Source organism: Equus asinus, chromosome 26 (assembly GCF_041296235.1).
Source record: "Equus asinus isolate D_3611 breed Donkey chromosome 26, EquAss-T2T_v2, whole genome shotgun sequence".
NCBI lineage: Eukaryota > Metazoa > Chordata > Mammalia > Perissodactyla > Equidae > Equus > Equus asinus.
Window position 1 is genome coordinate 20335203 of NC_091815.1, and position 24051 is coordinate 20359253.

Sequence of the window (24051 nt, forward strand, 5' to 3'; positions counted from 1 at the left end):
TGGGAAGAGCAGCATCTTTAGAATTGTTGCTCCTGTGGCAGGAGGGCCCCTGGGCAGTCTGGGAGTCAAGAAGTTCACTGGGTTTATCCTTGTAGTTGCCATCTGTTTATGACAAGTGGAGATGGCTTTGCAGTGACAGAGAGTCCACATTTATTTTATTGTAAGACATTTATTTATATCTGAAAGGTGAGCCTTTTAAAATCCTCAGTTATGATAGTATGCAGGAGTATAGAGTCCTTGAGGGTGTAAACATCCAACAGGACCTGGGCTACTCTCTAGCACACAGCCCTGTTGACACTCATCACGGCCATGAACATCGTCAGGCCCTTTCTGTTTCATTCATTTGTCTTCCATTTGGCTCCCTCACTTCATCCCTGCCTCGTTCTAGCATCCCATGCTCAAAGAGGCCTTACCTGGTTGCCCCACATAAAATCACCCCCGATCTCTTAAATCTCTTCACTCTATTTGGTTGTCCTCTTTATGTCCCCCAGAATCTTTATGGTCATCTGACACTATCTTGCTCATTTATTTAGTTCCTTTTTGTAGATCTGTCTTCAACCCTGGAACATGAGCTACTCTTCTCCATTCTATCCCCAAGACTAGAACAAGCTGGGCCTACAGGAGATGTTCAATACGTGGTTGAAGAATGCATGATGCTACTTGTGGGGAAGCCAACTTTGATTTCACAGGTTCATATTGCCTCTATAAGTTAATGCCATTTTCCCCGAGAAAAAGAAGCTTAACTTATGATGACATCCAACATGCTTCAGAGCGCAAATACGATGAGCACTTCAGACATGAGCAGCCTATATGCTGAACTTACAGATGCAAAGGATCTGGTCAACAAACAGCTGCTCCACCAAAAAACCCTGCAGATACAAAGTGAGGGACAATTCTGGAGAACTGGAAACCAATTCCTACGAGGCTAAAAGCCTGCTGTTGCTGGTAAGTAAAATCATAAGTATTCCATATGCAAACACTTTGTTGAGAGGATATTTAGCTTAATATCTTAAAATTTAACACTGGGCTAACACAGGAATCAGTGTAACGCGGGCTTGATAAGACCAGATCCACAAGTCAAAATTAATTTTATGCTAGATTGTGTGGGGATCAGAATTGGCCACCGCAAATGTGTCTCTTTGGCTCGATTATTTTTAAGAATAAAAGACCCTGGAAGAAGCTTTGACTTTCCCCCTAACTGCCTAAAAGAATTTAAGATAAAAAGCACGTCCCCAGGACAGGCCATCACCATAAATAACTCTGGGTATTGGTAGACTGTGAGGGTCCTTGCTAAGCCCGTTCTTATCAAAGTTCTATCTACCAAACATTTGCTTTTCCATCTCCACGTGAATTGTCTTCCTCCCCTTTGAAGTCCCAAACCACTACCCCCAACATCCTCCTTTGTCTTTAGCTGAAGATGGTATTTAAGTTGGCATCCTTGGCCGTTCTGGCTGACTTGCTCAGTCTTCCTGGGTCTCTCCTATTTATGCATGTTATAAAGCTTTGTTTGATTTTCTCCTATTACTCTGTCTCATGTCAACTTAATTTGTAGGCCAGCTAGAAGGATCTAGAGAGGGTAGAGGAAATGCTCTTCCTCCCCTACAATTGTATTCAGTTTTATCACTACATAAAAGGAAAACTACAGGCAGCTCAGAGAAGTATTATTGGGAAAGGAAAAGGAAAGAGGAAAAATATCCTAATGATGGGACAGAAAGAAACATTTCCTTTAAATATAGACAATATATGTTTAATTAGTCCTACTGAATTTACATCCTCCTTTTAAAGTTCTTACATTTATGTATCTTAAGAATACACAATAACACAGCATATAAAATTTAAATACCTAATAAAAAGTTAAATTGCTGAATCAGAGGACAGAAACATTATTCTTACGTGTTTGTCTTACTATTATTACTAATTGCCATTATTCTATTGATGTTCTACTTAGTAATAGCATTTCTGTAACAGAAAAGTAAACAATGCAGAAAGATAACTTCCAATACCTATTTTTCATATTTTTATGTTAAAGTAATAACATATTTTACCCTATATTTTTATGGTTTTGGCTCTCTACTTCAAGCCTCAGGTGCCGGGCGACCGCGAAAGCCCCAGTCCTCATGTCGGCCTTCCCTGGTGCAGACAGGCGCTACTGCCTACCTTCGGCGGCGAAGACCAACCCATCAAACTTGCCCAGCTCTAGAGGATGCAGAGCCGGGTCAGGCGGTCAGCAATGAAAGAGCCTGCGCCTGCACACTCCCAGTACCGAGGACACTCCCAGAAGTCTCCGGGGCGCGGGGTGGGCGGGCCTTGTGGGCTGCAGGGCGCGTATGTTCTACTCTTTACGGCGTCGGACTACATTTCCCACAGGCCACTGCAATCAGGCCAGTTTAGCCTGGGACTATTTTTCCCAAAGGCCACCGGGGCCACCTTGGCGTCTGCCTTTTGACCCCACTGTTGTGATTGTTGGGGCGGCCGCGGGTTTGGACTTCCATGACGGGAAGGGGCTGGCCCCAGGGAGCGAGCTCTGCAGACTCGGGCCGGCCCCGCGGGGTCCCAGGGACTCGCGTGAAGGAAACAGTGAGTGCATGGAGTGGGGAGGGGGTTCTCCAGACGCGGGCGGGGAGCGTGGGGTGGACGAGGTGTACAGGGTGCCGCCGGGGCCGCCGGGTCGCGGGCCGGGGTGTCGCGTGGGAGGGACGAAGAGCGCGGGTGTGCGCCCGCGGAGACCGCGGCCTGAGCTCTAGAGACCCTGAATCCGCAGCTGGGAGGGATGGCAGCTGCGTGTTAGGCTCCTGCGGCCCCGCCACGCGGGTTCGCGCGGGGCTCTGCGAGGGTCGGTAGGGGCGGCAGAACCACAGCGACCCCAGGGCGCGGGCCGAGCCGCCTCGCCCTCACCTCCTTCTGGTTAGAAAGGGCGTGAGTCGGGGGAGCTGGCCTGGAGGGTGTTTTCTGAGTCCTTTAAACTCCGAAAAAGCACAGTTGTCTCATGGCTCTCTTCTCTAATTCTATTCTTCTCCAAAAGAAAGACCCAAATGAGGACGAAATAACTGTTGCACATCTGAAAATTGAGATTTAGGGGGGTTTTGTGTTTCTTTTTTGTTCATAAGATTATTGGTGTTTTAAGAACATGAGTACATTTGTTTTCCTTTGCCCGAAATAGTCGGCCTCGTAGTGACCTGCTCTAGCTTTCTTCCCAGTGAGAGATGGGGTCCTTACAGATGGATCCACCTCCCTGTGGCCCCCCATTCTTTCTCTTTTTAGTTAATATTCTCCTTACCGTTTCAGTTAATATTTCTCACTACTGATTACAGATCATTCAAATCCTCTTCGGTGCTCTCTTCTGAGCATGGTGAGGGTATGTTGTAGAAATGCAGCTCTTGAGGTTTGCTCTTGGGGCCGTATTTTGGACGTATGTGGTGGGGAGACTAGTTGTAATACTGCGTTGGCATCCCACACTAGACAGCTTGCCTTCTCCCAGGGCTTCACTGTCAAAGCTTAGCAAGATGGGCGTCCATTTAACCATTTCAGTAAACAAATAACAAAGTCATCTTTCTCGTGAAGCTTTTAGAAGTGGGCATGTGATTGTAGGTTTAGCATATGGGTGGGTCTGTGTCCTCAGTCATTTGTTTGATTTTTTTAGTTTCGTCTGTTCGTCAGGTCTTGTTTGAATTTGACGGCAGAGTCTGTTTCACAGTATCCTTGGCCGGTGAGAGGCAGTGTGGTGTGCTGTTGAAGAGTATGAGCTCTGAACCTTAGAATCTGGCTTTGAATCTTGGCTTTGCTACTTAACTAGGTGTGTGGCCATCTGCACCCTCACTTTTCTAAATCTTTGAAATGGCGATAATAATAGATCCTACTTCATCAGGGTCTAACAAGGGTAAGATGTGTTAATATGTGTAAAGTGCCTGGAACATACTGAGTGCTCAGAAAGTATCAGCTGTTTATTTTTTGGTGATTCTCGGTCATTCCTCTTCAGAATTCAGTATCAATAGAAAAGTAAACTCGTTAAATACAGGAATTCCTAAACGGAAGGCTTTGACTCTATTTAGGGGCTTCCAGGTGATCACAAACCACTTATAATTGCATACAAAACTGTAGTTTATATTTACATATGTGTATTATATATGTGTATTTTTCTGGGGAGAAACATTGTGATTTTATTCAAATAACAAAGGTGGTATACATAATAAAAGTATTTAAAACCAGTGGTGTGCAAGCAAAGACTTTAATAGCTGGGAATGATCGTATAAAATCTGAGTTCAAGATTATGTGAATGGTTAAGTAATCAGCCTACATTCATCTGATGGACTGTTATGCAGCTAAGAAAAGTATATTTGTAGAGGATCAGTCATAAGGAAAATGCATGAAGTAGTTTTAAACTATGTGCATAGTTATGGATAGTGGCATTCAAGAAAATCTTAAATTATATATGAATCCCATTTACTATCATAGGGTTTTGTAAGATGTCTTGTAAGGACTGTAGAGGAAGTATTTTAGTTAGTTGTTGAGTGAAGGAGAAGAGAGATGTGGCCACATTTACTGAGCGTTCCTGTGTACCCAAGATTATTCTCTCTAATTTGCATTCATGCTCTCATTCAGTCTGCAGTGGCCACTCACCCTTCTTCTTTCAGAGGAAAAAGTCTTGGTAGTGAATAAGCCTAATTATATTGATGAGAGAGGTACAACTAAAGTATGTCCAAGACCTGGTTTTCCCTGATCATCCTGTTTGATCTTGGTTTTATTAATGACTGGGATATATCCACCATGAATAAGTGTTTTAATATTATGAAAGTCTTCATATTAAATTTCTGAAGGTAGAATTCATGCAGACTTGTTGCCAAAAAAAAATTGGTAATCCAAAGAATTTATGAAAAAAGATAAAATTACCCATAGCTCTCCCTTCCAGACCGTGAAATAATAAGAAATATATATATTGGTCTCTGTCCCCAATTCTTGCTAATATTTGGTCTTTGACCTCAGTTTCTGACACAGAGCCCCTAAATCCCTTGGAATTTCCTGGGTGAGAGGAGCATCTTCTGTTTGAAAGAGGTGACTCTGGGTGGGCTCCTGGATGGGGTCTGGTCACTAGAGAGATCAAGCCGTGATGAGGATTTTGAGCTTATAGCCCTGATCCCCATCCTCTGGAGAGGGGAGAGGATCTAGAAAACAAGTTGATAATTGATCATGCCCACGTGATGAAGCCTCCATAAAAATCCCCAAAGTGCAGGGTTCGGAGAGCTTCCAGATTGGTGAACACATTCGTGTGCCAGGAGTGGGCTCAGCCCAGCTCCTTAGAGATGGAAACTCCTACGTTTGGAACCCTTCCAGGCCTCGCCCCATGTTTCTCTTCACTGGTCGTTCATCTGTATCCTTTATCATATTCTGTATTATATTGTAAACCAGTAAACTTAAGTGTTGCCCCGAGTTCTGTGAGCTGTTCTAGCAAATTGTCGAGCCTGAGGAGGGGTTTTGGGAACCTCAGTTTACAGTTGGTTGGTCACAAGTACAGGTGACAACCTGGGACTTGGGCTTGCGTCTGAAGTGGAGGCAGCCTTGTGAGACTGAGCCCTTAACTTGTGGGATCTGTTGCCAACTCCAGGTAGATAGTGTCAGAGGTGAATTGAATTAGAGGACACCGAGCTGGTGTCAGAGAATGGTCACTGTAGGGAAAAAGCCCACACGTTTGGTGTTAGCAGTATTGTGAGTGTGAGAGTAGAGGAAAACAGGGTGTTTTTCCCAGACACAGACATATTATTATTATTAATATAGTTATTAATATTTTGGTGTGCACTGCCCCCCTTTCTGTTAGCCTGTATTTATAGGATTTGCTTTGTATCTGCAGATAGAATCACAGTAATTGATTACGTAAAGTAGCAAAAACTCTTCAACCTTTAGATTAAAAAAGGAAACCGTAGGATTCATTTCCTTTTCATGCAGCAGGAAGAAGAGGGAAGTGCCAGTGATGCTCTTGTTTGAAAAACCCTAAAAGTATGCACACCTTTTTGGGATTATAGCAATGTCGTATAAAAATTATTAGTGCAGGAAAATGACTTCCAAGGATCTGTTGTACAAATTACTTTTCCAGTGACAGATTTATATAAGAAAAGAGAATACGATAATATTAGTTATGAACATTTATACCAATCTCCGTATTGCACAGAAAGAGCAGGATTCAACCTATGTTAATTGTTTAAGGTTTGCATCTTATTGCAGAATGGTGCCTCTCTCTGTAATTTCTACAGAAAAATTAAAGGGGAGATTTAAATATTGGAGAAGTTTTTCTGCTATTTTTTTAAAAAAAAAGAGTTGCATTCTTAAGGCCAGGCTCTCCATGTTTTAGTTAGAATTATAAGAAAGCATTGTCAGAGATAAGTGAAAAATGGAAACAAATTGTTCCTTTTATAAAAATGAGATACGGGGCAGGTAATGTTCTTCAATCGTAATAGCTAACTCATGTTAAGTAATTATTCTATTCTATTAAGTGTTTTAAGTGGATTTTCTTACTTATTCTTCAAGATAACCATAGTTAGTGGCTGATATTCCTATCCCTGTTTTAATGATGAGAGAGCTGAGCCACTGAGCTGTTAGTAAATGCCTGACCAGTATCTTGTATATTTTCCTTCTCCCATGTCTTGACCGCAGCCTGAGGCCACAAAGGAAGTTCTGGTTTGGGTGGTATGGCTTCCTTTTCAGTTAGAATGTAGGAATGGAAGGAGGGGAATCTGTTCAAAGCAGAACTCGGCCCTGTCTGAGATCCAGATGAGCCTCCCCAAAACGCAGGCCTGGCGGGGAAAACCTCCTGCTGAGGCGTCTGCTTCCGGCTTCGAGAAGAAGTGCTGCTGCTCATGTCCAGCTGCCTGCAGCTTGGGTCACTGCGCTTGGCATTAGTCTGGAATCTCTCTGCTCCTCCCCAGGATTGTATGTGAGGGTGGTGGTAGGAAAGTCTGGAGGCCAACGTGGGGGACGGGGGGTTTATTGGGTGATATTATTGGGACACTAAGGCCGCCTTTTCTTCTCTCAGCTCTGGATTTTCTAGAGTTTGCACTTCTCCAGTGGAGAGACCCCAGGGAAGACTGACCGGTTCTCACGTTTCTAAAAGCATGGCCCACGTAAGTTGTTGTGTCTCCTTGGAATGTTGGGCTTTTTAGATTACGTAGATATTTTCGTTGATTAACCTGAAGTGTTCTTCCTGAGAGAGCACGGTCTAATCACCTGCTTCTTGGTCCCTCCTGTCTGAAGCAGCACCAGGCGACTGCTTCCTCCTCATGAGGTTCCCGGTTCTGATCGGTGTCCGTGAATTCACTGAGCAAACTACGGACCCGGTCCTCCGTGATCAGTCTGCCGGAGCGCTGTGAGGGAGCAGTGAGGATGTGAAGGCCCTGAGAGAATTCTTTGAGCTTCTAATGTCAGCCTGTGGTTTGGCGAGTTTGAGAGATTGGCCTCATTTGACCGCACATCAGGAGGCAAAATTTTCCACAGACCCGTTAAGATGGGATTTTTGTATTCATTGGTCTCAGTCTTAATATAGTGAGATCACATGCTCTGTGAAGCTTTTAGGGACATGATGATGACATGGAGACATGGGTATCGTGGTTCTTGCCAGGCGATGCCTGAGAGAGTGGGAGCAGGTCAGTGTTGTTGTGTAATGGGACCTACCGGATTTGGGACCTACCAGATTTGAGTGACATGCAGTTGATTCTGAATCGTCTTCATCATAAATCACTAACTGAAGAGCAGCAGAAGTGTTGACTGAGGAATTATATTGCTGCCTGACAATATAAATATATTATTATAAGTAGTAGATTCACATAGAGTCCCAGAATTTGGGAAAACCTGAGACATTTGGTCCAATCTCATATAAATATAAAATAATTACTAACTCTCCCATATAACCATGAGGTGTACTTTCATGCCATCATGAGAAGTGTATTTATCAATACAAGGAGAAATGCTTATGATAGGATCTGACATCATGATCTTGAAGCTGGAGAAATTAACACATTTGTTTAATATCTATTTTCTAAACTAGAGATTTTATGCTTGAAAGAAAAACCATTGCTTTTTTTCTTAAAAGGAAAATGCTGTGGAAACTAATAGTTCTTGAGAATTTGTTAGTTGGGTATCTAGCAGGCAGCGTCTTTGTGTATGCAGTTTATTTAACAGAGAAACTTAGATGATTGTATCCATTTCCCAACAGATCTGGAGTCTTGTGATACCCACAACATACGGAAAATTTTGTCCATAGCAACAGGATTCTTCCAGAACGTGCAGATATTCTGCTTCATTTACTTCCTGTATCATACGCCTGCAGCCTACTTGATTGCTATATTATTGCTCCCTTGCTACACTGAAGCTTTTTATTTCCCCTCCTTTTATCTTAAAAACGTCTTCTGTAATTTCACCAGAAATATGTGGGTTTGCAGTTCCAGGGGTCGGTGACGTTCGGGGATGTGGCTGTCGCCTTCTCTCGGCAGGAGTGGGCGAGTCTGGATCTGGCTCAGAGGGCCTTGTACAGAGACGTCATGCTGGAGACCTACAGCCACTTGGCCTCACTGGGTAAGTTTACCTCTGGCGAATGATTTAGAATTTGCTCCCTGAAATACTGTTTTCATTGTACGTTTTAGATCTGTCTTAAGAAGTGAACGTAATTTCTTCTACCTGTTCCCAAAGAAATGGTTTGAACTTTGTTAAGGTGGAAATAATGAAATGGCAGGATTAGAATTCTGGGGTGTTGATGGCATAAACGTTGGCCAAGCCCAGACTTCCTGTTGTGTTCATGCCCATGACTGCTGTAAATGCTCCGTCCCTGTCTGACCCACCTGTAGGCAGAAAGCTGCACAGAGTCCTGATTTCTTCCAGCCGAAGAGCTGGGGCAGTTTATATAGCGGTGGGTGGGCTAACAAATCATTTAAAACTAATTTACCTCATTTTATTTCTTACAAAACAACCCGATTTTGTAGTTAAAATTTATGATCCATGAACTTTGCATTTAAGATTAAATGAATATCCTATAGATATAGATGGCTCAGGAAATTTTTTCTTTTTTCTCTTAGAAAAATGATAATGTTTATAACTCACATTGTGCTTACTGTGTGCCACTCTTCTGAGCTCTTTGCATGTATTTGTATTAACTGATTTTTATCCTCAACAACCACCCTATGAGATATGTACTAATTTTATAACCATTTTAGATGAGAATACTGAGGCACAGAGAGGTTAAGTGAGTTACCCAAGGTCACGCAGCTGGTGCGTGGCAGAAGCAGGAATTTGAACCTAGTTGCTCTGGTTCCACAGTCTGTGTCATCAATTATTATGTCATACTTTCTGTCAAGACACAGAAGAAAGAAAGATAGATAGATAAATAGATTTCCTTAAAAAATAAGACCTTTTCTCTACCTGTCTGGATTCTTGAGTCTCCTTGCCCTTCTCTGCTCTGAAGTACTTGTCAATATCATTTCGACCTTTAGTTTATTGCACATTTAACCTGAGCTCAAAGTATTTTGGAATCCATATTTTATTTCTCTTCTACACTGGATGGCGCTCTTATCTTGTGAGCAGGACATTCCCTTTCCAAACCACACGTGATCGCCTTCTTGGAGCAGTGGAAGGAGCCCTGGGTGGTCATGAGGAAAGAGCAAAGACGGCGACAGACAGGTGAGCAAGCATGTCAGGTGGAGGAGCCACCACCACTGGGAGCACCATGCGGACAGGGAGAGGCACGTCCCTGAGATGTGTGGCAGTCTCCCTTCAGAGGCCCCGGGCCTGAGACGTGGTGGGAAGAGACCATCTCACCATTTTCCAGAGGAGCTTCCCCATGACCACTTTCCACGTTCTCTCACATCCCTCTCATTCTGTTAGTTTATTCTCTCTCCTGGTGCAGTATTTCAGCTGTATTTTGGATTTGCTTTGTTTTCGCTCCTCTTTTGCGTTTAGATTTATTTATGTCTTCTGAGGTGGTGGTAATTGAACAGAGACAAGAACAAGAAGTAAGGGCTTAGGCCCTATGATCATGTAGAACATTCCAGGCAGAGTGAATATAAAGTCCTTGAGGTGGGAGTGAGGTCTGCATGATTCAGGAGCAATAAGCAGAGTTAAAGAGGGAAGAGTAACAAAAAAAAAGGTAGAGTGTTAGAAGGGGCCAGGTCATACCTGTTTTTTTGTTAATTATCAGGAATTTGGATAATTTTCTGCAAGAGACTAAAAGCCATGATCTAATTTATGTTTTTCCAACTTTTAATTTTTAAACATTCCCATTATATGAGATAGAAATCAAAAAATCACATTAAAATATACAGCTTAATGAGTTGTTATGAGACAGATGTCTATAACCATCACCTTGAACAGAATAAAAACATTTTTTAAAAATAATTTCAGGCTTACAGAAAAGTTGCAAAATTATACAAAACATTTTTCTGTACTCTTCACCCAGGTTCTCTAAATGAGGAGATGGAACTTTTCCAGCCCTGCCTTAAGCCCATCATGTGCCTGACCACAGCCCTCCTTCTCCCTCCCTGACCATTTGCTTCCTGCCACTCCGAACCTTACAGGCACCCCATATACTGCCAGTTTCACCAGCTGTTCCCAAATTCGCCTGCTGACCTTTCCCGTGAATATCCGTTGGTTATTTTTGGGTTCTCAGGTCTGTTGGATGCCCCCCTGGCTCCCCTCTGCTTTTCCCTACACAGATGCATGGAGGGCAGCCTGGATGGGGCAAGAGTGAGAATAGGAAAATCTGTTGGGAGGCTAGTCGTGTAGGGCACACTGCAGGCAGTAGTGGTTTGGGTTAGAATGTTAGTGGTGGAAAGTGGTGAGAAGGTGTGGTCTTTGTAATGTAGTTTGAATGTAGAACTAACAGCATACTGGTGAACTATCAATAAGTGTGCAGGCAAAGAGGGGAGTCAAGAAGGATCGACAGGTTTGACTTGAGCAGGTGAACGTTGATACAGGCACCTGAGATGGGAAGGCAGGTTGGAGAGCAAATGTAAACATGTCTGCTTTGAGTCTGTTGAGTTGGAGATAACCAATAAGCATCCAACCGGAGATGCTGAGCAGGCGGTTGAATATGCAGGTCTGGAGCTCGGGGAGAATTCAGGCTCACACATAACAATTTGGGCCTTATTGGCATGTGGCTGGTACTTAAAGCCATGGGACTGGATGTGGTCACCCAGAGGGCCCAGTGCAGATGGAGGGTTCGCTGACATTCAGAGGTCTGTTGGGGAGGCTGCAGAAGCGACTGCTGAGTCGGGAGGGGGAATGGAAAAAGGGCGGTCAAAAGGTACCAACTTCCAGCTATAAGATAAATAAGTGCTAGGGGTGTAATGTGCGACATGATGACTATCGTTACCACTGCTGTGTGATACGTAGGAAAGGAGTTAAGAGTTGAAAGTTCTCATCACAAGGAGAAAATTTTTTTCTTCTTTCTTTTCTTTCTATTGTATCTATATGAGATGATGGATGTCAGATGAACCTGTTGCAATAGCCATTTCACAATATATGTAAATCAAACCATCATGCTCTACACCTTAAAAGTACACAGTGATGTATGTCAACTTTTTCCCGATAAAACTGGAAAAAAGAAAAAGAGAGACTGCTGAGAAGGAGCACATTTTAAGGTAGAAGATAACCAGAAAGTGGTACTACCAAAGACAAACGCAGAAAATGTTTCAAGATGGAGGAATGATCACTGAAAAGTAAATTAAAAGAAGAAATGAGAATGACCACAATATTTGGTGTTCCTGGAAGGGGAGATTCTCAGTAGTGTCCAGGAGTGGAAGCCTGACGGCTCTGCTTTGAACAGGGTAGGAGGTGAGGCAGGGATGCGAGTGAGTCCGCAGCTGTGGGGAAGCTCTTGGTCACAAAGAGACAGGTTGTACCTGGGTGACTGATAATGGGAACAGTTCACAGAGAGCTAACATTGGCGGCATTAGAAAGAGGAAATTATCATGAAGCAATGACCTAAGTTTGAGGTAGTAGAATTTTGTGCGTAAAAAAAACCTGAGAGTGGATTTGGGTATAGATAATTGATACGGTAAAAGAAAGAGTATGTTTTTTCTATCTTGTTCTGTTTTCTCTGAAATAGAAGGAGAAAAATCATTAACTGAAAATTAGTGAGGGGAGGCATGAAATCTTAACATTGTTCTTCAGTTTACACACCCCGTCCCGACCTGTTCCCTCTTTGACCGTTGTGTCTTATGCAGCCAGTGCTGGTGCTGGTGGTGCTGGTGGTGGTGTGGTGTGGTGTGGTGTGGTGTGGTAAGAGCAGTTACTTTGTTGACTCTGTGCTCTATGCCCAGCGCTGTTCTAATCTTTTGACGTGTGTTGCGTCCGTGATTCCCACATCAACATTATGACGTGTGTGAAATTGCTGTCCATATTTTATGTCTGAGCAAACTAAGGCTTGGCATGATTAAGAGCTTTTCCTAATTACAGAGCTAGTTGTTGGAACTGGAATTTAGACACAGTCTGGCTTATGATCTTTAATAGTCACTATGCTTTATATTCATTCTCTTAGCTTAAATTTATTGATTTAAACAATTATTTACAAGGTTCTTTACTTAATTCATGGATTTTATGTAACTCTTTTTTTTAAATAATCTCTAACCAGAAAAGTTGTAAGAATAGTACAGAACATACATAACCTTTACCCAGAGGTGGTTAATATTTTATATATTTGCTTTTTATCATTGTCATCCTGCCCCCCCACCATGAGATGCCCTTTACCTTTACCCTAAATGTTTCAGCGTATTTCTTAAGAAGAAGTTCATTCTCTTTATAGCCACAGCATATTATCAAAATCAGACTTTGGTATAATACTTTTATCTAATCTACAGACCTAAATCAAATTTTAACATGTGTCTCAATGACATCCTTTATAGAAGAAAGAATTTCCAACCCTGAATCCAAGACAAAAATCATGGACTTAATTTCGTTGTCATCTTACTTTAGTCTCCTTTAATTGGAAACAACTTCTTGGTCTTCCTTTGTTTTTTATGACTTTGGCATTTTTGATGAGTACCTGTCTTTTGTAGATTGTCCCTGAATTTGAGTTTGTCTGTTTCCTCATAATGAGACTCAGTTATGTATTTCTGGCAGAAATATCACTGAAATGACGTTGTCCTTAGTGCATCATTTATCAGGAGGCTCCTGATGTCAGTTTACCCCATTACTGGTAGTGTTAACTGTGTCACATGATTACAGTGGTGTCTGCCAGGTCTCTCCACTGCAAATTTTTTTCCCTATATAATTAATCAGTGTTTTGTTGGTAGATGCTTTGGAGCTGTAAATATCAGGTTCATTATCAAACTTTTACCACTAATTTTGGCACCCATTGCTGATTCTTAAGTAAAGCAACTAGATCCAGGGTCAGTCAGCTTCTTATGTAAAGGGGCTGATAGTAAATATTTTTAGGTTTTATGGGCCATGTGGTTTCTGTTGCAACTACTCAGTTCTGCCATTGCAGCGTGATAGCAGGCGTTGATAATACATGAACGACTTGGTGTGGTTATGTTTCATTAACTCTTTATTTCAAAAATGGATAGCAGGCCAGATTTGACCCATGGACCATGGTTTGCTGACACCTGAACTAGATGGTCGCCAAGTGGTAATTTTATAACTCTATCATTTCTTCAACATTTATTAGTTAGCATTTTAATAAAAGAAGAGCATTTCCTTTTATTTTTTCATTTATTTTATTTATATCAGTATGGACCCATGCATTCTTATTGTATTTAATGAGTTATAATCTTATACTATTTTGGTGTTCAAATTGTCTCATATTTGGCAAATGGGAGCCTCTCCATGGCAGCCTCTGTGACCTCTTTATGAGTTTACTCAAAAAAAAAAACCTTATGATGAAATTTACAGTCTTAATATGTGAGCTAGAATATGTGATTAAATAACATTCATAACTTAGTGAGGAGCAGTTCTAAGAAGATACTGAGATGAAAGTGGGTGCAAAAGATGTAGACACTGGGTCTCTCGAGAGGAGAGCCGGCTGATGAGTGATTGGGAAGGAAGAATGTCCTGGAAGAAAGTGCAGGGCGTAGCAGTGAAGATAGGGCAGTAGGAAAGAGAGAGTGTGCTTTTTGGTAAGTGGAAGGTCTTTTGGGATACATTTCAATAGAGTTCTGTGGTTGGAAGTCATATTGTTCGGAACATGCGCTAATTCCTTCTCATTTAAAGAAATAAACAGAAGAAATTTAGCTTCTTTTAAAAAAGGTGATGTAAGCTCTAACAGAAGATGTGCTGTGTGAAATTGCAGTTCAGTCTTGCGTGCACGGCACTTCCCTGAGGAGAAGTCTCCTAACATCTGTTCTTGGGTGTTAGTTTTTGCCGTAATAAATAACCACAAACATGTAAATTAGTTCTGCTGTAACCAATTACCACAAACTTGATGGCTTAAGACAACGGAAACTTAACTGCCTCCCGGTTCTGGAGGCCCGCAGTTTGAAATCAAGAGGTCGAGGGCGCCCTCTCTGAAGGTTCTTGGGGAGGAGCCGTCTTCGCCTCCTTCTAGCTTCCGGTGGTTGCTGGCGCTCTAGGCATTCCTTGGCTTGTAGCTACATCACTCCAGCGTCTGCGCCCATTGTCACGTGGTGTTCGCCTTCGTGTCTGTGTGTCCTCTCCTTCCTGTCTGTGTGTCCTCTCCTCTTGTAAGGGCACCAGTCATATTAGGGTTAGGGCCCACCCTAATCCAGCATGACCTCATCTTAACTAATTACATCTACAAAGTCCCTATTTCCAAATAAGGTCACATTCTGAGGTTCTGGGGGGACAAGAATTTTGGGGACACTATTCAACTCAATATGCTTTGCATCTTATCAGGCTACTTATATTACTTTGGGAATATTTGTTTTATAAATTGTATTGCTTTTAATGTCTCAATATATGGAAGTATTATACCATCCTTAAAAGTCTGTTTTGTTTTGTTTTTGCATTTTGCCAGCTGAATTAAAAACTACATAAAAGTTGAAAGAGTAATATGACAATAATCCTTAAAACTTTTACCTAGATTCACCAATTTTTAATATTTTACTTTGTTCTGTATGTATATAAAAAATTTTGGCTGTACCATCTAAGTAAGTTACACAAATTGTAACACTTCATCCCTAAATATTTAAGAATATACTAAGAATAAGGACATTAGTCTCCATAACCACAAAAAGGAAAACCATTATCTTGCCTGTAGTACCCACCAGAGGGGCATCTTAGGCTCAGGTGAACATTCAGACTAAGACTGCCTTTGATGCTCTTGGCCCCATCTGCTCAGAATATCCCTCAGCAGGAACCCCAGATTGCCAGCAGGGCAGCATCAACTGCCTGTCAGCATGAGTCCTCACGGTGGTTCATACAGGAGATGCTCGCATAGCCATCCAGAGGGTAAGGTGCAGAGAGGCGGGATACACAGCAGGTGCATTTGGGAATTGCACTGGCTTAAAGAAGACACGTTTCGCAGAATTCCATACCTGTGGCAGTTCCATCGAATAGCTTCCAGGGTCCCCAAAAGACATGCCATTTAAAAGATACTACCTTAGGGAAGCTCAGAGTATGGAGTTACCATCAGGTATTTATACTTCCTCTCAGTCCACACGCAGCTTATCTGTCTGTGGTCTTTTTTTTACCATGGACAGTATTGATTAGTAAGACAGTGCACCACATACCATTTTGTCATCTAGAACAGCACTGTCCAATAGAAATGTCATGCAAGCTGCATATGTAATTTTAAATTTCCTAGTGGTCAATTTAAAAAATGGTAAAATTAATTTTAATAATGTATTTTGTGTATTTCCATATATATCCCAAATATTATCATTTTTATATACAATCACTATAAAATTATTGAGATAATTTACATTTCTCTTTGTACTAAGTCTTTGAAATCTGGTATGTGTGTTACGTTTACAGCACATCTCAATTCAGGTTAGTCACGTTGCTAGTCTTTCTTTTTGCATATTTGGATATAATTGATGGGTAATGATGGAATAATTCTTAGGATGATGAAACAGAAAAAAGTTCCAAGGGAACATTATTCTTATTCTCAAAGGAAAAATAAGATGATGGCTGTCCCGTGGGAGGTCTCAGTTTCATCAAAGGATCCATAGGACCGAGTCTAATTGTAAGAATGAGATTTATTCTATTTTGAAAATAAGTACGTTTTCCTCTTTGTTCTTTGGAAGGTCATTAAGAAAGAAGAAAAGTCATAAAATGTTAATTCTTATAAATAGTTAGAAGTGCTTTACAAAAATGCAAAAACTAAAACTTTTCGTGTCTTTTAATAACTTTTAAAAATTGTCTTTTAATAACTCTCCATATACGACCAGCGTTCATTGTCTTTTAATAGTATCCTAATGTGTTTCTTTTGTCTAGGGATTTGCGTCCTGTAGTCAGTTCCTCCCGTGTGCGAGAGGGTTCCAGTTCGGTGCTGAATGAAATGGGTTGGGCCTGCTCTTGGGCGGCGTGATAGTTGTCTGTTGCTGTGTGACAGATTGCCACAAACTTAGGAGCTAAAAATGACACTCAATTGTTATCACCTGGTTCTGTGGGTCAGAAGTTCAGCACAGGATGGCTGAATCAGGGTACCAGCTGTGACTGCAGTTCCTTAGGGCCTGCGGTCCTCTTCCAAGCCCTCTGGTTGTTGACAGAATTCATTTCCTTCTCACGCTTTCCTTGCGGCCCCCTCCATCTTCAGGCCGGCAACCAGCAAGTCCTCTCCTTCTCACTCTTTGAAGGTCTCTGATTTTCCTTCTGCCCCGAACCAGGAGAAAGCTCTGCTTTTAAGGGCCTATCCAGATAATCCAGGATAATCTCCTTCTCTTACAACTAATTAGTCACCTTGATTATATACTTTTGCCATGTGGTGCAACATGTTCACAGACATGACAAGGGCAAAGGTCCTGAAGACCGAAATATGGTCTACCACAGGTAGGTTTGGGAGAAATAAATTAGAAATCATAACAAAGAGAAAGAATTATGTAATTTAAAACAGATAGGAATTACAGGAATCAAGTGTTAGAACAGAAAATAAAGGCATGGACATCCTTAGACGAAGTCAGCAGTTTATGGTATTCCTGATAAAGTGACGTTTTACCTTAAACATATATAGGATGAGAAAGATCCAGTCTGCAAACAACACATGCCAAAGGAGTTTTGGGAGATGACGCCACCTGCAGATGGAACCAAAAGATGAGAAAATGTGTGACACATTCCAGGTGCTGGAAGGGGAAGTGAGGTAAACAGGGAGCAGAGGGAACTGAGACTTGCCGTGAGGCTGCCAGGCCATCAGGGGCCAGAGTGCTCACGGCAGGGTCCGTGGATCTGTTCTCAGTGTAACGAGGAACGACGGGGACATGAGAGCCCGTCTGCATCAGAAACGTTTGTTAGAAATGCTAAAATATCCATTCCCAGGAACCCCTGTGCGCCCTGATGCAGGGGTTCTGGGATGGCGCTCAAACAGGAGTTTTTAACAAGCTGTTCAGAGATTCTGATCCACATCTAAACATCAGAAATTAAAATATCTTACTAATCACCAACTTTACTATTTTACATAAACTCATTAATTTCTTCCTTCTTCCTTGACCTTTTTTTGAATTTCATAAGAATACTTTAGTATTATCTAAGATGTTTCTGATGGATATTATTTTCAATTTATCTCTTTTCTTCCACAGAAACCTAATTTTTCTCATACAGGAAAATAAAACAACTTTATTTTTTGTTTTCTTTCAGATTTTCAGTTGAAGGATGAGATAATCAGCTGTAAAGAAATGCCCACTTATGAGAAATGTACATCTTTTGCTCTACATCAGGGAATTAATAGAGAGAAACCATGTGAATGTCAGGAATGTGGGAAGACTTTTTGTCAAGGCTCAAAGCCTGTTCAACATGAGAAAATACTAGATGGTGAAAAACCCTATAAATGTAAAGAATGTGGGCAGAACTTTAGTAATGGACATCAACTTACTGTACATCAGAGATTGCACATTGCTGAGAAACCCTATAAATGTAAGGAATGTGGAAAGGGTTTTGTTAGAGCCTCGGCCTTTGTTAAACATGGGAGAATTCATACTGGTGAGAAACCGTGTGAGTGTAAGGAAGGTGGGCAGACTTTTAGTAGTAGCCATCAATTTACTGTACATCAGAGAATTCATCCTAGTAAGAAACCATCTGAATGTGGGGAATGTGGAAAAGCGTTTTATGGTAGCTCATACCTTATTCAACATCAAAGAATCCATAAGGGTGAGAAACCCTATGAATGTAAGGAATGTGGGAAAGCATTTATAGTGTATGGAAAACTTATTCGGCATCAGAACATTCACACTGGTGAAAAACCTTTTGTATGTAAAGAATGTGGGAAGGCCTTTAGTACCTTCTCATACCTTGGTCAGCATCAGCGCATTCACACTGGTGAGAAACCTTATGAGTGTAAGGAATGTGGGAAGGCCTTTAGTACTAGCTCCCCCCTGGTTAAACATCAGAGAATTCACACTGGGGAGAAACCCTATGGATGTAAGGAATGTGGGAAGGCCTTTACTGTTTATGGACAACTTACTCGCCATCAGAGTATTCACACTGGTGAGAAACCCTTTGAATGTAAGGAATGTGGGAAGGCCTTTAGACTTAGCACATTTCTTAATGCACATCAGAGAATTCATGCAGGGGTCAAGCCCTACGGATGCAAGGAATGCGGGAAAGCCTTTAGTCGCGCCTCATATCTTGTTCACCATGAAAGACTTCATACAGGTGAGAAGCCCCATGAGTGTAAGGAGTGTGGCAAGGCCTTCAGTACTGGCTCGTACCTTGTTCAGCATCAGAGAATTCACACTGGTGAGAAACCCTATGAATGTCAGGAATGTGAGAAGGCTTTTATTAGTCGCCATCAACTTACTGTCCATCAGAGGGTTCACACTGGTGAGAAACCCTATGAGTGTAAGGACTGTGGGAGGGCCTTTAGAGTACATGTACACCTCACACAGCATCAGAAAATTCATATCAGTGTGAAGCCCTATGAGTGTAAGGAGTGTGGGAAAACTTTCAGTCGTGCCTCATACCTAGTACAACATGGGAGAATTCATACTGGTGAGAAACCCTACGAGTGTAAGGACTGTGGGAAGGCCTTTAGTTCTGGCTCTTACCTTGTGCAACATCAAAGAATTCATACTGGTGAGAAACCTTATCAATGTAACCAATGTGGGAAAGCCTTTACTGTGTATGGACAGCTTATTGGGCATCAGAGTGTTCATACGGGTGAGAAACCCTTTGACTGTAAGGCATGTGGGAAGGCCTTTAGACTTAATTCATTCCTTACTGAACATCAGAGGATACACACTGGTGAGAAACCCTTTACGTGTGAAAAATGTGGGAAGGCCTTCAGATATAGTTCAGCCCTTAAAACACATCAGAGAAACCATGTGGGTGTAAAACCGTAAGAATTTAAGGAATGTGGGAAGTCCTTTAATTATGGCTCAAACGTTCAGCATCACAGAATTCATGCTGGTGAGAAACTTTTGAATGTAAACCATGTTGGTAGGCCTTTTGAAAATACTCTCATCTTTCTTAATATTAGAGAAGTCATAATTCAGAACACATAAGAAAGCCTTCATTTGTCATTCTTGTGTTTATAATATCAGAATATTCATAGTGGTCGCCAGTTCAGGAAAGGTGGGAAATGTTAATGCTGACAGCATCCCTGGCATGAAATTTTAAATGACGTGTATCAATATGACTGAAAGAATGACTGAAGGAATAAGTGAATGAAAAACCTTCCAGTTACTCTTAAAGCATTGCTGAAATTCAGATAATTCATCCTGACCTTTGAAACCAGTAAATGTAATAGATAGTGGAAAGCCTATGGCTGTTGGCATGCGCGTTAACCATCATCGTCATCCCACACCTTGCACCCTGTCTGACATTAGGCTCCTTACTTTCCACCTCAGGGCATTGTTTTAAATGGTGATGATAGAACCTACCAACTTATTAAAAAACCTATGCTCAAGATTTCCTAGAGTTAATATTACCATTTTTTTGTAACTGCTAGTAAAATTTTGAGAGTAAGACCCTACAGATGTAGTTAATTTAGAAATGCTCCTATATCCATGCATCCATTTTAGAATATCAGATAGATCTTTCTGGATAAAACTTTGTAGAGAGAAGGGAACGTGGGAGGATAATTATTTAGAACTCATCTCTTAAGTTGAATCAAACAATTCATGAAAGATACTCAGCCTTTTAATATGTGTGAAGTTGTTGAGAATAGCCTAAAAGCCACATTTTGTCCAAAATTCAGGATACGGGAAATTAGTAACACAATAGAAAAAATAAACTCTCCACTTAGAAATTTCCTTTGCAACTTATTTTTATGGGAATTTCAACATAGAGAAAAGTAGAAAGAATAGTGAAATTGCCACCAGCTTTGGTAACACTTGTCTTTGTTTCTTTTATCTCTATCTCCTTCTCTCTATCTGCACGTAGTTATTTCTGCATGTGAGAGGAGGTTGTACACTTCACCCCTAAATATTAATCTTTTACTCTTGAGCCCACCTTTTTACACAATTTTGATGTTTTGAGGAGGTTGTGTGTAGAGCGCCACACGTTCTGCATTTAGTTGTTTCCTCATAGTCATCTAACTCGTTCCTCTCTCCCAGGTTTTTTCCATATTGGAAGTGATAAAGGTTTCTTTGTATTCTGAAGAGACTTGCAAGATAATGCTGCATATATTTGCAAACACATAATATCAGATTTTCCCATAATTAGTAATACTAATAATGAGATTCCTGTGTATCAGAACTGTAATTGGAACATTAATTTTAAAATATCAAAATTAATTAGAAAATTAATGCCTACAGGAAACCAGGGTTAAAAGCCAGAATTTCACTTTGTTCATCTCTTTGTCCTTACCACCTAGGCAATAATTCTCAGTGTATGCAATTGATAAAGCTGTTAAAATAAGGAATAATTATATTTATTTGTTCTAGGACCATTTCTTGAAAAGAGTTACCTTTCTCCATTGAGTTGCTTTGTTGGAAATCAGTATGCTACATAGATATACTTACATTTCTGAATATTCTTCTGTACCCTTGCACCATGTGTCTGTCACTCTTCCAGTACCAAAGGGTACTGATTACCGAACATTGCAAAATTGCTTTACCTGTTCAAGGTCCTTTTGACTTACTTATTTTTATATCAGCTTGTCAGTTTCTATGGGGGGAAAATGGCTTTTGGGATTATAATGTGAATTGTAATGAATCTATAAATCAATATGGAGATAACTGACATCTTAACGCTATTGAGTCCACCAATCCGTGAACGTATCTCTCCTTTTATTTAGGTCTTTGGTTTTTCTCAGCGATGTTTGGGAGTACTTATTGTTCAGTTCTGCCACATATTCTGTTACACTTATCCTTAAGTGTGTCATAATTCTTGATGTTATGATACGTGCTATTGTTGAATAACTGGAAAATTATATATATATGAATAATTTTTTGCATAATGACTTTCCTGTGATCTCATAAATTTGTTTATGAGTTCTAGTAGCTTTTTGTCTATTTCTTAGAATTTTCTACATACAAAAACCGTGTCATTTGTGAATAAAGACACTTTTACTACTTCCTGTCCAGTCTGAATTTTCTTCTCTGGTACAATGTCGAACAGAAGCGGTGAGAGTGGACATCTTGGCTTTTGTCTAAGCTTGAGGGGGAACATTCAGTTCTTTCCCGTAAATACAATGTTAGCTCTTGATTTTTCACAGATGTCCTTTATCAGGGTGAACGATTCCCATCATCATTAAAGTGAGTTGCGTATTATCAAATGCTTTCTTCTTCGTCAATTGAGATTATCATAGTTTTTCTTGCTTATTTTCTTCATACAGTGATTTACGTTGATTTTCAAATGTTAGCTCAACATTTCATTCCTAAGATCATAGTATACTTCTCATACATTCCTGCTTTCACTTTGTTGATGTTTATTAGAGAATTTTCACATCTGTGTTGCTGAGGGAATTTTTTTGTTTTTATTTTGGGATTATTGTATCATTTACACATAGTAAAATTCACCCTTTTAGATGTACAATTCTGTGGTTTTTGACAAATATATACAGTGGTATGACTAACCACAATTAAGATACAGAATATTTCTGTCACACCAAAGTTTCCTTATGCTCCTGGATAGTCAAGTCCTTTCCCCATGGCAACAACTCATCTATAGTTTTGATGTTTCCAGAATGTCATGCAAATACAATTGGTCGCCTTGTGTTCCTGGCTTTTTTCATTCAGCATAATGCGCTTCTGATTCATCCCTTTTATTGTGTGTATCAGTTCATTCATTTTTATTGTTGCTAGCAGTCCATCATACGGGTGAACCACAATCTGTTTATCCACCCACTAGATGATAGAAATTTGGGTTGTTTCTGAATAAAGGCACCATTAGCATTTTTGTGTGGACATTTTCATTAGGTAAACACCTATAAGTAGTAGTGTCATGTGGTAAGTATATGTTTAACTTTATAAGAAATTACCAAACACTGTTTTCTAAAGTGGCTGTACCATTTTCCATTCCCACCATCAACGCATGAGAGTTCCAGTTGTTAAACAGCCTCAGCTGCACTTGGTATTATTAGTTGTTTTCGTTTTCATTTTCAGCCATTCTAATAGGTGTCTCATGTCTAATAGGTGGTATCTCATTTGGGTTTTAATTTGCATTTCCCTAATGGTCAGTGGTGTCCCGCTTTTTTCAGGTGGTTATTTGACATCCATATATCGTTGGTGAAGCATCCATTCCATTTTTTTGCCATTTTTTTATTTGGCTGTTTTCATACTGTTGAGTTTTAAGAGTTCTTAATATGTTATGGATATAAATTCTTTGTCGGATGTATGATTTGTAAATATTTTTTTCCAAATCCACTTGTCTTTTCATTCCTTAACTGTCTTTCATAGAGCAAAAGTATTTCATTTTTATGTAATTCAACTTATCAGTATACTTTATGGATAGTTCTTTTGGTGTTATCGCTAAACTTTTTGTCTAACCCAAGGTCATGAAGATTTCTTCCTATGTTTCCATCTCAGAGTTTCATAGTTTTACGTTTTATGTTTAGATCTATGATCCATTTTGAAATAACTTTGTGTAAGATGTGAGGTTACAGGTTGAGGTTTATTTTTTTGCGTGTGGATATACAGTTGTTCCAACATCATTTGTGGAAGATGATCCTTTCTCTGCCTGAACTGCCTTTGCACCTTTGTCCATCTCCTGATAAATATCACTGGGCCTATTACTGGCCCAAGGAAGATTAGACGTATCAGAAAAAATTGTGAATAATGGTGGAGACTGTTCAACAGGTTCTGATTCATTGATAACCATGCTCTATGAATTCCTGTTTTCCTTCTTTGATACTATATGTTTTGGACTCTGTGGGCTCCACAGTGTTGATCCTGTACAGACAATAGCAGTAAATCCAACATATTCACAGCACCAGCCTTTTTCCCAGCCACTCCCCTAACATGATGGCCACTCACGCAACCATATGAGTTTTTATGTCTCCTTCTGTCTTGTTTCCATTTTGCCACTTTACAGGCCTCATTTTGATGGAGTTTGAATGTTTCCTCTCTCTGGAAACTATCCAACCCCAGAAAATATGCCTACAGATACTGACATTTGGCATTATCCAAATGAAATGATGACACAAATTCACAACTCTACCATAATTTGAAGCACAAAGAGCTCCAAGTCAGTTGTTTTGGTGTGTTACTTTTAAATATAAGTGGATAGCTATGGACCACTAAGCATTTGAAAGGTAGGAAAAAGTAAATGATAAAAGAAACATGGAGTAAAAACTACAAGGGAAGAAAAGAACTTCAAAATTTATAGTATTGTCAGAGAATATGGGAATACATTGCATCCATGAAATAAGAAGCTTCTGTTCAAAATAATAGAAGAATGAAAAGAATACTTGACCATTAAAACTATGATGTAAAAAAAGAAGGTGTTCAATAAAGAGATTGAAAGGTAGTTTTGGGGGAAATATCCCTAAAATTGAGGGAGGAAGAATATAGAGGAAGATGAAATAGA

At 40.5% G+C, this 24051-nt stretch overlaps 1 protein-coding gene across 3 annotated transcripts; it reads left to right on the forward strand.

Moving 5' to 3' along the window:
* Positions 1 to 2352: 2352 nt before the first annotated feature.
* Positions 2353 to 21594, forward strand: ZNF30 (zinc finger protein 30). Of its 3 annotated transcripts, XM_070499511.1 has the most exons (6): positions 2354 to 2577; positions 7022 to 7109; positions 8424 to 8556; positions 9559 to 9654; positions 17102 to 17227; positions 17722 to 21594. In XM_070499511.1, the coding sequence occupies exon 6, from the start codon at positions 17760 to 17762 to the stop codon at positions 19419 to 19421; it is 1662 nt and encodes a 553-aa protein (XP_070355612.1). In that variant the 5' UTR covers positions 2354 to 2577; positions 7022 to 7109; positions 8424 to 8556; positions 9559 to 9654; positions 17102 to 17227; positions 17722 to 17759; the 3' UTR covers positions 19422 to 21594. The 3 variants fall into 3 exon arrangements, with proteins under 3 accessions (XP_070355611.1, XP_070355612.1, XP_070355613.1); XM_070499510.1 differs by lacking the exon at positions 17102 to 17227 and having other exon boundaries at positions 2353 to 2577; XM_070499512.1 differs by having other exon boundaries at positions 8475 to 21594.
* Positions 21595 to 24051: the final 2457 nt, after the last annotated feature.

Coding starts and splice junctions, on each gene's coding strand:
- ZNF30 (XM_070499510.1), top strand. Junction 8,557..9,558: donor CAGCCACTTGGCCTCACTGG/GTAAGTTTACCT, acceptor TCTTGTGAGCAG/GACATTCCCTTTCCAAACCA. Junction 9,655..17,721: donor GCAAAGACGGCGACAGACAG/GTGAGCAAGCAT, acceptor GTTTTCTTTCAG/ATTTTCAGTTGAAGGATGAG.